At 49.1% G+C, this 15,714-nt stretch overlaps 1 protein-coding gene across 1 annotated transcript in view; it reads left to right on the top strand.

Moving 5' to 3' along the window:
- Nucleotides 1-15,368, top strand: part of ADPRHL1 (ADP-ribosylhydrolase like 1) — a 40,304-nt gene extending 24,936 nt beyond the window's left edge. The window contains exon 8 of the mRNA XM_090258286.1: nucleotides 9,137-15,368. Coding sequence (XP_090114412.1) covers nucleotides 9,137-12,974 — 3,838 coding nt within the window. The 3' untranslated portion in view covers nucleotides 12,975-15,368. The remainder of the gene's footprint in view (nucleotides 1-9,136) is intronic.
- The last annotated feature ends 346 nt before the right edge of the window (nucleotides 15,369-15,714 follow it).

The following is a 15,714-nucleotide window of genomic DNA, read 5'->3' as shown; positions in this document are numbered from 1 at the left end:
TAAGTAACAGTGCAGGCACTGTAATACTTGGGTCAAAATACTCACGCATTGACTTCTTTCTTGTTATCAAGTAGAAATAAGGTGTAAGCACCTTCCAAACATTATAGGGAAAAATCAACATGGGAAGGAAAATGGGCCTCCTGGTGAGTTCCTTGTGCTCCAGTCACCAAACAGAGACAGTGAGCCAGCAAGTGGGAGCTTAAATGTGTACAACAGAAAGAGCAGCAGCTCTGGCACAAGTGGTTGGCCATGACTTCATCTAGGTGGGCACAGCAGGCACCATGACAGTGCCCAATTTATAAAAAAAGGATCATGCTGGCCTCACAGCCCATCACATGACCCATAGGCAGCATCTCTGCCTCATCAACCACCCCAACCACTACCCCTTAACCATGGGGACATCACACAAAGAAGGAGACCCAAGGAACACAGGGCCTTCTCTAAGCCCAAAGATCACCTGCTGTAGACAGCTTCATGCTGTCCCGCACACCTGAGAAGACCCAGAGTACCCATGTCCTCCGCCTGGCGCCAGTTAGCACACTGCCGGGTCCCAAATGCCACCGCCGACTGAGGGCTTATCTGTGTTTTCAGGGTCCTCGAATGCACTTGTCACCCCATTGTTTTTCTTCCTTCCTGTTCCATCCTAATTGTTTGTTTTCAAGTACATCAACATGAAAAAGTTTGCAAAAATAGCTCAAAGAATTCCCATATTCACTTCGCACAGCTTCACCAACTGTTAACACTGGGCTATGGTTGCTTTATCATTTTCTCTCCCTCTCACTACACACACACAGATACACACATGCAGATACATGCAGAGAGGTACACACTTACACACAGACACAAAACAGAGAGTTGTGCACACACTGATACACACAGAGGTGTACACATATAAATACATACACAGACACACAGAGGTCCACACATACACACAGACACATGCACACAGAGGTATATACAGCAATGCACACATACACACACCACATAACACACACACAGACACAACAGTACTTGGAATTAGGTGTGAGAGAAGTGTTTCAAGAATGCTCTGCTTACTTATTAAATCTCAGGGTCTGGAATACTCAGGGGGCCTCAGTCAGCTTGGCTTGGACAGATGCCGCTTTATCCACCGTAGCCAGGGCCATGTCTGGGAGCTATAGGTGCATGACCATGGGTTACCCCAGCCCAGACGTCCACCACCAGTTTTTAACCAGATTTGTTTCCAAGAAAATTTAGAGTTTCAGGTTCTCTGATTGATTCATTAGCACAGTTTAAACTGTTAGCTACTTAGTCACCAACAAAAAATATGGGATAGGTAACAAACATTTGTTACTGTGCTTTACTGGAAAAATAGTTACTGTTAAAGTGATGTTTACAAATTATGATTTATAGTCGATGTTAGAATTGACCTTGTGAGCTCAGTGTTGTAATAGCCATAAGGGCTGGCTCACAGCCTCCCTCCCCAGGCTGCTGTCTGGTCCCTGATGAGTGACATAAGTGCCCCAAAAAGGGACCACAGAGCCTGTGGGAGAATTTGCCTCCCACATACACATGCTCTGATTCACTGATGTTGGGGATTCTGAGGTCCATATTTTTACCCCCATAGGGGCTACTGAAAGGCCTGCCTGGGACCAGCGGTGAGGGGCTGGCACAGCTGGGCCACTGGAACAGTCTCCACTGAGCAAGGGCATCTGAACTAGAATATGAAGGATGAATAGGAAGGGGCTCGTCAGGAGAGCGGCTATTCCAGACCAGAGGGCTCAGCACGGGCGAAGCGTGAAACTGGGAAAGAGCCCACATGGCCACAAAACAAAAGTTCAGGAGGCCGGAGCTCCAGGGAAATGGAGTAAGGCGGGGGTGAGAGCCTGGAGGAAGGTACCAGGGAGTGGGGTGGGGGCGAGGGGGTGGGGGACCAGCAGTACCTGCATGCAGCAGGGAGAGGCGCTGCTCCAAGCTTCAGGCACACAGACCTGCAACCCCTCACCCCAGACATGACTGCAGGGTGAACTGAGGACTCTAAACAAGGCCCTTCCATAGGCATTTGCTGAGTGCCCACTCTAGCCAGACCTTACTGACAGCCCTGGGGGAAAGTGGAGAACAAAATGAGTTTGCTGCCCATGTGGAGCCTACATTCTAGTGGGGGAGTTAGACAAACACATACATGATGTGTTTGAAACTGCACTTGAATCTCAGAGAGTTATAAATGCTCCAGTGACAGTTATCCCAGGTGCTGTGCTGAGAGCACTGTGGGTTGTGTGCTCAGGGGGTGACCTCAGGAGGAGACATGGGAAGCACTAAGCAGAGGAAATAGTTAAAGCAAAGGCCCTGGGGCAGGAATGAACTGGGAACATTCAATGGCCAGTGCAGCTGGAGCATACTACAAGGTGGGGTCAGAAGACTAGACAGGCCAAGCTCATGGGCCTGAAGAGCAGGAGAGGGTGTCCCAGCAGGAAAAGCAGGGGCCCGGCTCAGTAGTGACAGTGGACATGGCTGAGGGTTATTGTGACATGGCCGTTGTGAACATACACTGCTCAACTGTGCTGCAAACAATTCAATGTCTAACTTTGGGCAGAAGTGGCCCAAGGGGATTAGCAGGAGAGCAGACGCAGTCATAGGAGCAAAGCAGGCTGACTTCGAGGAGGAGTGTTCAGTTCATGAGTGTTGTTAAACACAAATGACTTATTGAAAGAGGTCATACCATGTTCCTTCTCTTATCACAGTCCCAGGATATCGTCCTGCATCTCATACACTTCAAACTGCCACCAGCTCATGGACAAGGCCACCTTGGCAAGGCAGGGCTCACCTCAAAAAAGAACTTTATGGTCCGCTTAATCTCCTTTTCCTCAGCCTATGAATCTTAGAAAAGCATCCTGACCTTCTCTGGGAATGCAAACATTTCTTAGGTGATTAGGAAAGCATTTTGGAATGTTTTGAAACTCTACCCATGGCCTGGTAGATAAAAGCCTGTTGTAATATATACTTGGGGCTCTCCTAGGCAGCTTGGAGCATCTCTGTGACATTGAGTTTTCAGTGGCTGCTAGCTTAGTTAATGCAGTCAACTTCATAACTGGCTCACAAACTTACATGTGGTATGGAAGCACTGATCTGGCTGTAACAGCTAACCTGATGTAGGATAAGTCTTGTCTCCAATATGTACCATAAGAAGGACACATGGCCCCTTTTGTATCACTGTTATCATGATGGTGCACCACTGCATTTTCCAGAACAGACAGATGTTCAGCATCAAAATCATGACTTGGAGTATGTGGAAAGTGGCGTCTGGTTACTGAGATGTACCATGGATGGATCGTAGAATAATGGATAAAATCAACACTGAACTTCATGTACTCTCTCCAACTCTTCCAAATTCACCTCCTCTCCACACAGGAGGCTTACAGGAATTTGATGTTAGCTCCATTCTTCACCTTTCTATTTAGACTGTGGAACTCAGAACCTGTTGGCAAAGTACATGAAGTGGCGGATGAGCTCATACATGACTGATCCTCATGGCCTTTATTCAGACATCTTAATGTCCCCAAAGCACATTATTAGTATAACTATTCCAGTCATCTGAATGACTCAACCTGCGAAGTCATAAAGATGATTGAAATGACCAAGTGAGCAAATGACTCCAAGCTGGGTGTCTGTCCGGCAATGTGACCAGGCAGGTCTGGAAGCTTTTTCTTGCCTGAAACCAAGCAAGGCTGCTCCCAGGCCCCTCTTGGAAACTGAGGTCCTAGACCCCAAAGGCTCTCAGGTTACAAGAAGACAGCAGACTGTACTCTGATGCTGAATTCACCGTCTCTGCTGCTGTAGCCCATTTATTTAGCTGTGCTCTCTGCACATAACAATCATGTGAGAGGCTTGTTGATAAAAGTACATGATGATGCAGGAGGCTCTGAGAACATCGCTTAGTCACAGGTGTGTAATTCAGTCCCCAAATGCTTTCTGAGGACCTGTTGTGTGCCAGCCACTGAGCTATGTGTTCTCATCCTGCGTGAAAAGGCTCACAAAATATAGCAGAGATAGATATGAAGTAATTAGGTCAAGAATTCAGTATGACTGTGATCAGTGTTGCAAAAGAAATGTTCTGAGGACAACAGGGCTTACTCCAGGAAGGGACCAGGAAGAATCACCTTGAGCAGTGGCATTTATGCCAAGACCTAAGCAAGGAGGATGAAGGAAAGTGGGGGTAGAGTTACAGAAAGAAAAAAGAGCACTTGGGAGAAAGGAAGAATTAACGTTATTAAAATGTCCACACTACCCGAAGCAATCTATAGATTCAATGGGTTTCCCATCAAGATACCAATGACATATTTTACAGAACTAGAACAATATTTCAAAAATTTATATGGAACCACAAAAGGCCCCAAATAGCAACAGCAATCTTGACAAAGAAGAACAAAGTTAGAAGAATCACACTACCTGATATTAAACTATATTGTAAGGCCATAATAATCCATATAGCATGGTACTGGCATAAAAACAGACACATAGATCAATGGAACAGAATAGGTAGTCCAGAAATAAACCCACACCTTTATAGCCAATTAATACATGACATGCGAAACAAGCACATACAATGGGCTCATGGTAGTTTATTCAATAAATGGTGTTGGGAAAATTGAACAGACACATGGAAAAAATGAAACTAGATCACCTTCTTATGCCACACACAAGAATAAATTCAAAATAGATCAAAGACTTAAATGTTAGACCCCAAACCATAAAAATCCTAGAAGAAAACATGGCCAGTAAAATCTTGGACATAGCTCATAGCAATATTTTATCAGATATATATCCCCAGGCAAGGAAACAAAAGAAAAAAAAAATGGGACCACATCAAACTAAAAAGTTTTTGCACAACAAAGAAAACCATCAACAAAACAAAAACATAATGCACAGAATTAGAGAATGTATTCACCAATACATCTGTTAAGAGGTTAATATCCAAAATTTATAAAGAACTTATAAAACTCAACACTAAAAACAAAAACAAACAATCCAATTAAAAAATGGGCAAAGGGCCTGAGTACACACTTCTCCAAAGAGGACATACAGATGGCCAATAGACATATGAAAAGCTACTCAATGTCACTAATCATCAGAGAAATGCAAATTAAAACCACAATGACATATCACCTTACACCTGTCAGAATGGATATCATCAGTAGTTCAACAAACAACAAGTACATGCGAGGATGTGGAGCTAAGGAAACCCTTTTGCACTGTTGGTGGGAATGCAGACTGGTGCAACCACTGTGGAAAGCAGTATGGAGATATGTGAAAAAATTAAAAATGAATCTGCCTTATTACCCAGTGATTTCACTTCTGGGAATTTATCCAAAGCAACCCAAAACACGAATTCAAAAGAACATAAATACCCCTATGTTTATCACAGTGCTATTTACAATCACCAAGATATGGAAGCAGCCCAAGTGTCCATCAGTAGATGAGTGGATAAAACAACTACAAGACATTTATGCAATGGAATACTACCCAGCTACAAAATAGAAGAAAATTTTACCCTTTGCGACAGTATGGATGGACCTGGAGCACATTATGCTGAGTGAAATAAGCCAGCCAGAGAAACACAAGTACCATACTATTGTGGAATCTAATGAACAAGCTGAACTAACAAGCAAAATAGAGACAGACTCATAGATGGATAGCAGGATGACAGCTGTGGGGGTGGGGGGCAGGGTTAGGGGGTGAAGGTACCGAGCAAAAAAGAAAAAGGAATCATGGGCGTGGACAAAAATGTGGTCATTTAAGGGTGGGGAGAGGTTATCAGGGGGATAAATGGTAATGGAAAAATACAAGAAAAAAGAAAAAGAAGAAGAGCACTTGGGAGAGGGCAGGATGGAGCAGCTCAGACACAGTAAATGAGAAGTTGGCACAAAGTGAGGCTTGGGTCCTGCAGGTCTCACTGGCAGAAGTTCACGCTCAATTCTAAAACCAGTGGAAGCTACTGAGTGAACACAACCTTCACTGGTGTGATGCAGAGTAAGTAGCAGCCAAGAGCAAAGTGGAAGCAAGTAGAGGAGGTTTCTGTGTCATTGGTGAGGGTGGCAGAAACGGATTCCTCTCATCCTCAGGCCATAGGATGGCAGGTGCCTTTTGCCAAGACAGGGAAACAGGAGGAGGGATTTAGGGAGTGGGGAGGTAAGTCCAGCCATGTGTGATGTGCCTGTGAGACCCCAGATGTCTGGTCAGTAACAGACCTGGGCAGTACCCAGGGGCGAGCCCCACAATGTTCCATGAAGCTGGACACTGACATATCCTGGTTCTGCACTTAGCCCTGTGATCTCCAGCCAGTCACTAAGTGTCTCCATGGTTAGATATCTCAGGTGTGGAAGGCGTAACAACCATACCCAAGAGATAACCAGATACGATGAGATAAGCCAGGGTGAGAGCAGGAGAGCTCACCAGCAGGCACTAGACAAGCGCCCAGAGAAGTTAATGCTGGAGTATTGTGATGAATTCCATTGAGGCCACCCAGAGATGCCCACTCTCTGCCTCTGGGAAATAAAAGATGTCACCAGCCAGTCAAGCTACCCACAAGGCCATAATGTCACCGATCACAACACTCATCTTATTTCAGAGATGAGACACATGAGAACTCTCAGATCATGGAGCACCTGCGCTGAACAGTGCTTCCTCCTGACATCCCCGCATTTGGCCACAGGGACCAGCCCCCACTTCCTCACCATCCCTATGGGGTCTGGGGCCAGGTCTTTCAGGCTGCTTTTGAAAGTTTGGGAGAAGTACATTGAGGCCCCTGGAAGAAGCCCCATGAAAGACTTTGACCAGGACTACTGAGTCCCCAGTGTTGGCTGCCGACAACCTGCCTTCTCTGGTAACCTGATGCAGCCTTGCTTAGGGACCTAATCCTAAGAGAGAGAGGCCATCCCTGTACACTACATGGGGGTTCAGGGAAAACAGGCAGTTTGGCAATGATGCAGGTACCACAGATGGGTGAGGTGTGATGCCAACCTTCTCAAACAGAGCACAGGGCACCAAAGGCTGGTACAACATGGAAATCCACCTGCCCATCCATCTCCCCTAATCCCCGATACTGGTCCAGAACCTGTATATGTCCTGGGTGAGCTTACCAGTTTCAAGGACACAGGCTGGCACCTTCCCAGGTGGGCTTGCCCCTCCTGCCAGTTCTCAGTGAACAGCTAGCCTCTCAGCCTTGTTGGTGCTGGAGGGGCACCTATGCCCTCCGGGAGTTCTTGGCAGTTTTTTATTCCAGGTCATGCTGGCTCATACCATGTCATGGCTTAGGAGTGGGTTCAGATATTGGTTTTGTGGTGGGAGGCTAATCCATCTCTCGGTTCTCCAAATCCACAGTTGTCTGATGCTGGGCAGCAGCATTGGCCACTCGGGGAACTTATTTGAAATACAAGTTCTTGGCCCCTCAAAGACACACTGTGTCAGAAACTGGGTTTCAACCAGTCCTCTCTGTGTTCTCATGTCCTCTGGTGTCCGAGAAAAGCAAAGCAGTCCCTTTCTGTGGGAATTCACTGCATGGAGGTGAATTTCAAGTTCTCATGGAGCCAAAGAAGGCAGAACTCCAAGGTTACTTTCGCTGCCCTTTCAAAATTCTCTGTTCTGAGACCCGTTCCCAGGCACTGAGTGACTGTGCAGACTCACCCAGTGGGCAGGATCTGATCGCCATGGGAGAAATTATCTGTCCTGTGGGTGGGCCATCAAGGGGCGCTGCTGGCGCATCCCCATCACACTAGCATACAAGTGACCTTAACAGCTTCTTAAAAGGGTATTTGTATGTGACTTTTAAAAGAACTCTTTTTTGGAAAAATACATAGAAGTACAAAAAGAAAATTATGTTTTTATATTTCCTTCCAGTCTGTTTTCAGTCTGTGTGTGTCTGTCTGCACAATTTCTTAAAACGCAGCTGGGCCAAAGTCCACATACATCTCTGCAGCTTCTTGCACTTCTAACTTTATGTCACGAACACTTTCTTGTACCAGATTATTTTCCCATAAATACGGATGTGTTGTTATTTAAGCAGGTTTTAGACATTTAGGGTATTTCCAAAGTTTTAATATCGTAAACAGCACTGTGAGGACTTTCTATGCAGTGTATAGTCTTTGCTCCACATCCTGATCATCTCCTTGGAAAGAATAACTAGAATGTGTAATGCCTAGGCTATAATTCTGGGTGCAACTTTACAAAACTACCACCTGGAGAGGTGGGAGATGGTTCTGCCCCACCGGGAGGGACACTCTGGCTTTGACAGTGTAGTTGACAGACTCAGTGCCAGGCCACTCAATAGAGGGCCTCTCAGCCTGGATGCTAAGCTGAGAAACTTCACCATATATCAGAGACCCCACCCCCAGAGAGCTGCGAGGCCATGACCTGTGGGCAGCTGGACTGGGGTAAAGGAATAAGGGTCTCAACGAGATAGAGTGGCTTCAGCTGCTGGCTCAGGCCTTCCTCAGCCTTCAGGGTGTTTCTGGGAGGGTTTTCAAAGGGATTCAAGAAGGCAGGTCCCAGCGGTGTCCCAGTTCTCTTCCCATCCACTCAGTAGCAAAACCCACTTCTTCCTGCTCTGGGGTTCACCACCCACTTACTGCCCAGGTGTTCTACCCCAGAGAGCCCCACCCCAAAGCTGAGTGCCCTCCTACCCACCCAGGGCCAGCGGTCTTACTGATTCTTCTCAGAGGCTTCATTTGGGATTGAGTCAGGATATAACTGCAACATCCACTTCACTTCTCGTACTTAAACTGAGAGATATGCACAGATCCATGCAGAGAATGTAAATTCTTTATGCTTGCTTTTGTCCCTCCTTGTATACAAGTATAATATCATCCATTATAAAAACATTAAATACCTTTCACATGCAAAGTAGTTTTCCAAACTGCTTTCAGAAAACTATTTAATGTCAACTATCCAAAGCCCTTAGGGATATATTCAGTCAGAAATTATTGCTATTTAAGAGACAAAGGAACAGTGACCCAGAGAGGCAATGGGAGTCCCTGACATCTCCGAGTTATCGTGGAGATGCATCAATCTTATTTAAAATGAGATTGTTTCATAAGAAATGTCCTGGAGCCACCTTAGAAAAAATGAAAACAATATCTGTGACAATTGTTTCTTTTTTCTACAGCCCCAGGAGTGTCCAGGTTTGCAGCAATAAGACACCTGTTGATGCCCAAGCTCTGAAAAAGAAGGTCAGCAAGGCGACCTGTGACCCGGCTGTCCGTGCCATCCTCAGCAGCCTGTTGCTCTATATCATCAACCATAAAGACAGTCCCCAGGGGCCACTTCCCACTAAAAGGGGAGAGGGTGTGGACAGCCAGGTGAGCCAAAAGCCTGAGCCCCAAGACGCCAACCCGCGGCGGCCCACACGTTTCCAGCTCCTGCAGGCCAAGTTCATGGGCGCTGGCCGGGATCCCTGCCTCAAGAAGACCCGGGAGGTGGGAAGGCTGATCATCAAGGACAAGCAAGGTCCAGGCAGGAGCCTGGTGACTGCCACCATCAACAAGCTCCTGGAGAAGACCAGGGAAGGGGCTGGCAGTATGGCACGGGGCCAGGAGCCCCTCTGTGGTGATAAGCCTCGGTGGAGCCTCCCCACTGGGAAAAACACTGTGAAAAACATTCTGAAGAAGTTCTTGGCTGCAGAGGAGAAGGGGGCTGAGGAGAAGAGGCTTCGTGAGAGGCCTCCTGCTGAGCGGCCCAAAGCCGCTAAGGGCCTTTTGCCCAAGATCATGGGCAAGAAGAGCTCGGTCCTATCCAAACTGCGGGAGAAGTTTGAACAGAGTGGCTGTCTTTGCTCAGAGGCCAGCGTGCTGCTGATCCACACAGAAGAGCGGAAGAAAAAGAACCTGCAAAGGAAGAAGATGCACCGGCTTGAGGCCCGTGTGCTCTGCACGGCCACCATGGCCAGCACCTGCATCAGGATGCCACCAGCCCACTTTCTGGCCTGCTCAGCGGAGCCAATGCCAGCCTTCAGCATCGCCACCGTTGTCTGCAGTCCCCAGAGCTGGCTGTCCCTCTGTGCCAAAATCAGACACTCGGACCTGGGCCGCTTGCCCCCAAAAGAAACAGGCAGGCCCCCCGATGTGGTGGAGATGGTGCCTGGTGGGAATAAAACACCAGGGAAGGAGCTGCTTAATAGGGGTCCCGCACAGCCCTTGATACTGCAGGCTATGCCTCCCAGCCTGAAAGCAGTGTCCCCAAGAGCCGGGCCTGAGTGCGTTCCCGAGCCAGCCATCCCTCCTGCCTCCCAAAGGGGTGAAACCCTTCCTGACCCAGAACCCAAGTTACCCTCACTTGGACCAGCCAGCCCAGGGCACCTTGGGGTATCAGGAGGTGACAGGATGAGGGACCCCCAGGCAGGGAGCACCATAGATGGTACCCAGGGGGCAAAGGAGGTGAGAGCAGACCCCCATCCTGAGCCCACAGGTGAGGGAGCAGAGGAAGCCCCTCAAGTAGACCTGATGGTGTGCAGTTCGGAGGATGAAATAGAAAGAGTGATTTCAGACTCAGAGCAAGAGCCTCACTTTGCTGTCCAGAAGAGTCTCCCAGAACAGAAAGTTCCAGGACACATCCCACCACTCAACCTGCCCACAGCCCAGGCTGCCCAGCGCACGCAGTTGGCCTTCGAGCCTCCACAGGTAACTGTCAGACTTCCAGTTGTCCATGAAATGCCACTCCTTCCTGTCATGCTGCAAAAGACCTCAGGTAGTGAAGGCCAACGGTCTCACGCGCCAGGAGGAGAAAGCAGGGTTGAAAATGCACAAGCGCTACTTCCCACTGAGACAGAGAGTAAAAGCACCAACGTACCCATGATGGGAGTGAGCAAGTCTGCGGAGACGCCCGGGGCACTCAACACCCCTTCTCTGCCTGACGCCTGGGCAGACGTCAGCCTTACACCTCCAAGGGGTGCTGCCAGCATTGACTGTGACATTCCAGTGGCAGCCCCAGTGCTGAAACCACAGAGAAGTCCCACAGGAGGAAAGGAAGACCAAGGCACCTTTGAGGATTCAAACAAACTCAAGACTCGTGAGAACATTTCAGGAGAGGATGTTCCTGAGCTCAGTTATGAGAAGAACCATCTGCCAGAACCAGAGGAAATGCCCATCCATGACGAAGGAACCCCATCCCCGTATTCCATGGCTTCGGAAAACCATCTGAGAGGAAACAACTGTTCTGCCCGTGGCCGTCAGCAAGTGCCATCTTCCACTGAGGGAAACTCAGCAGGTGTGCTAACACTGTTGGCAGCACCGGCCGAGGAATGGACAAGGTCTGAGCATGTGGCCACAGTGGCTAAGAACATCCTGCGTGAGCAAGAAGAACACAGGGGGCTACCACTCCCTGAGTCCGCCCAGCCCCTCCTGGTGGCTGAAGGGAGTGCCAGCCATGGTCTTGGTGAGGACAGACCAACCTCCTCAAATGAAGCCCCCAAACCAAGAATGAAAGCCCCTGAATGGGGGATGGCAACAGAGGTCACCAAGAGTCACACAACACCAGCACCGGGTTATGCCGTGGACCCCGAAAACAGTACTCCTGAGAAGTGGGACACTTTGCACAAGGGAGAATTCAGCTCCTCACCAACAGGTCACAGTCTTGTAGCAGAGGATCTTAGTCATGAACCCACTGGCTACCTCCTCTTGTCACCAGATGGACTCTTGAAGCATCCCAGCAGCAAAGCGGCAGAGGACCCTGTCTGCAAAAACATGGGGCGGCACCTGCCTGTGACCTTAGAATCATTGACCACTCTCCCACAAGAAGCCGCTGGGCCCCCACTCATGCCTGACGAACCCAGCTCAGGGCTTTCAAATAAGCTGGCAGCAAACAAAGGGAATGCCACCATCGGAAGCAGAAATACTGCGGCGCCACAAGCAGGTCCCTGGGGGAATAACACGAAGCTCCCAGTTCCAACCTCAAATCACCCCACACCACAAGGAAGCAGTGTAGAGGGACCTCCATGCCACAATTCGGAGAAGCCGCCATCATCTTCTGAGAAGCAACAGGCCAAAGATGAGAAGCATGTTGTGTCTGAAAAGCCACTTCCTCTTGGTGCTGGGGTTTCCCATCAGTTTCCCTCAGTGCAATTGAGGGTAGCAGAAGAGCAGCAGGTTGTCAGAGCATCCCCAAAGTGTCCTGGCCTCCAGGCTCCCCTGCTGCCTACATCCTGCACACAGGCAGGTGTCCTGGAAGAAGTAGAGGTCGGGGAGAGGTCATGGCCACAGGCAGGCCTGGGAGGTGGTGAGGAGAGGATCTCAGGCACTGTGGGGCGAAAGGGTCCTGGACAGAAGGAAGCACCTTCTTCAAGCCAGAAGACCTTGTTGTGTGGCTCTGAAGAGGCTCAGACACAGTCCCAGGATGACATGGTTGCCGGTGACATGGTGATCACTGCTGTGGAGACTCCCTGCCGACATGCTGAGAAAGGTCCAGAGCATCCCCCAAAGCAGTGGGTGTGGGCTGCAGAGGACCCTTCAAAGCAACACGGTGTCCACGCTGAAGAGAGCCAAGCACCCTCCTGCCCAGAGAGGTTGGAGTGCCCGTCCCAGGCCCAGTCTGGAAGGATGGCACCCCATAACTTGGGGCAGCCCACGGGCAACTCAGCAGCAGTGGCAAGTGGGAAGTCCCAAAGGCCAGACCCCAGGGGTGGCCAGCAGGCACCTACTGTGCCACAGAAGGAGGGAGAACACCATTGTGAGGTGGCCAGGAGCCAGATGTCCTCCCACCCTGACCCAGCACAAGGTTCTGCAGTGCCCACACCCGAGCCTGGGGGCTGCCAGATGCCCAGTGCCCCAGCCCAGGTAGAGCCCACAGACATATCTGGGTCAGGAAGAGGCGCACTGGGTCTCGAACATCAGAGAAGGTCAGCACATTTTGCAAAGTACAAAGCCCAAAGCTTCAAAGACCAGAGGTCCTTTGATTTGTCCTTTAGAACAAAAATTATCAGGAGCAATGACACATTCAAACTTCCAAAGTGAAGCTCCCCAGCTTCTGAACCACTGGCATGTCTAAAGCCTCAGTTTCTGCTCCTCTTGTTTCCTGACCTCCCAAGGAGCACAGCTTTGAACAGGCCCCTTGCTTAGTCCTTTCCTTTCACTCCTCCAGTGCCTGGCCCTGGAGGACCAAGTCCCATAACTAAGGGCACTGCTGTTTACACGTTGTGGAGCTCTGTGGTGCTCTCTCGGTGCACATGGGGCTTCTCCTTGGGAGATCTGAACAGTGAGGATGAGGAGTGTACCAGGCATACCAGGCCTCTGTCGCCCATGAATCTGTTCTTCATTTTATTGGAGGCATCAATACTTGGAGTTCGTTCAAGCACACACTTCTACCTTTTTGCAGAGCAGTGGTGCTTTTAGCACTCAAGGTTTGGTGCTGAACTTTGCATGTGCCTGTCCTGTCTCCTCTTGGGGGACTCAGCCAGCTTCAGTCTTGGTGAGTACTTCTCTCCTTGTGGGTCATCGGCAGGCATGGATGTGGCCGGCCTCGGACTGTGGGCCCTGCCTCACTCAGACACAGCCAGAGAGGCCCCCTCGACATGACTTGGGCAGGTGAGTTACCCACAGAGTGCCTCGAGTCAGGGCCCATGACACAAATGTAGACATCTGACCCCAGTAGCCCTGACATATTCTGGGATGAGGGCTAAGAGCTTCAGTTTGCTGGATCGACTCCCAAGGGGATGGCCTGAGCCCATGAGCTCTACCTGGCCATGACGATGGTCAAGAAGGCGGAGTTAGGACATTGGGATCTGGGCTCTGGCATATCCTGTTCCTGCTTAGGAAGGCCTGCACCTGGGGCCAACTGGGTCAGAGCAGAACAGACCATGGGAAACTCCTGGATCAATTACAGAGAAAGGAGAGGACGCAGAGTGATCAAAAGGACTTTACACCCCGTGTTTCCAGGTGCGCAAGTCCAAGGAAACTTTTGTTTAGAAATTGGTGTGGTGAGGAAAATACCTGCACAGGGTCTCCAAGTCCTGCCAAGATGCTGGATGGCATTGTAGGTTAATGACCTGACCACGATGCTTTCTGTACTGCTACTACTCTCCTGAAAAGCACATGAGTGTTTTCTACCATTGCCTAGGACATTATATTATTTAAATTTATTTGTAGTCACTAAGATAATGCCTTTTCAGTCTAGAATACTTGAATATTGTATAGTAGTATAGGGAAGGAAATAAAAATCACCAATAATCACATTACCTCAGGATAATTTTTGTTACTACCTGGGACTGTTTTGTCTCCAAACTTTCCCATCAGCTATTTTTTCTACAGCACAGACACACTTGGTGTCACGTCTTGTGTGCAGTTTTACAATCTTAATGTTACAGCACATGCATTTTCAGAGGTCAGGAAGTGATCGTGGAAAACCTAACGTGTGTGTGTCTCAATCACTCTGCGAACACACCTGGGCTTCGGGGTTTCAGAAGAAGCTGATGTTGTGACTCCCTGCTGCCCAGCACACTCTGCTTTCAATGATATCCTCTTACAGAAGATGCATTTGTGTTTTTTGAAGGCTTTTTGATGTTTGCTACCTTTTCAGCTGAGCAATTTTCTAGAAAATCTCTATTCGTCTTGGAATAACTTCCTTAATGTGTGTTGTCATCTCCTTTATTTTCTGATTTGAATGTTCATTTCAAGGAGGGGTTGTTTTCTTAAATTCAAGCTTTGATTGGGTGCTTAGTAAGACCGTTTGTCAGTTTTCACCCTACGCAGGGTGAGGTCCAGGCTTCTGTGCTGTCTCCTCTGAGGACAGTCGGCCACATGTGACAAACATGCATAGTGACCAATGCAGCACTGAGCTTCAAGAGCGAGACAACGCAGACAGCGCGAGGCCCCTGCTGTGCTGTGCCCAGGGCAGGGTTCATTACCTGCCATCCTCCTCTATCCAATCAGGCAATTAATTTATCATCTGAGAGGCTGGAAACTTCTCAACTGCAATGTCAGGTGAGTCTGAGAGCCCCATGGGAGCCCAGAGTGTGCTGATCCTGGATGGAGGCGCTGGGTCTCCCTAGTCACCTCTCAGAGAGCACCTTGGGGTGCTCCTGTGTAGAGTAGGGGCAGTTCTCCTCTGAGGGTATCTGCCTGGCTTGCTAGTTGTTAGCAGGGGCCAGTGTGAGGGGCAGTTGCCCACATGGACAGCGCTGCTCCATGTCTAGTATTCAGGCACCTGGATGAGGATCCTGACTTCTGGGTGGGGGAGCACTGGGGACCTGCCTCACTCACTGCCTTTTGCTCTTACTTGGAGTGGAGGGCTGGCCATGGATAGGACCGAGGCCACTGGATCTGGCGCCATTCCACCTCCGCTGGGAGGTTGCGGGCCCAGGGTGTCCCTATTCCAGGGGGAAGGTCGCATCTAGACTTAGGATTGGCTTCTCAGAGACAAATACTCAGGGTCTCAGCAAAGGCCCACTGACAGCAGGGCTGTTTTGGTTCCATTGCTAACACCTGCTCACACCCAGGACTGTCTTTGCTGGGGCTGGGAAGGTGACTGCCCGCTACGGCACCTGGTGAGGCGCCATCTTTCTTATTTATTTGTTTGTTTGTTTGATTGTTTGTTTTTATGCTTTGTTCACAAAGGCTTTGAAGCACTGTTTGGCAAAGAACTTGATGGCCAACAGAGGAGATGAAATATAATATTTACTGGGTGTTCCCTTTTTAAAATAAGAAGCAGTTATTGCTATTTTTAAACACACCAGAAAGTCCATTGGAGAATTCACTG

This window comes from Furipterus horrens, unplaced genomic scaffold (assembly GCF_987537825.1).
Source record: "Furipterus horrens unplaced genomic scaffold, mFurHor1.1.pri manual_scaffold_12, whole genome shotgun sequence".
In the NCBI taxonomy this organism is placed as follows: Eukaryota; Metazoa; Chordata; class Mammalia; order Chiroptera; family Furipteridae; genus Furipterus; species Furipterus horrens.
The sequence above is the reverse complement of the archived record's forward strand: the minus strand, read 5'-3'. Positions and strand labels throughout refer to the sequence as shown.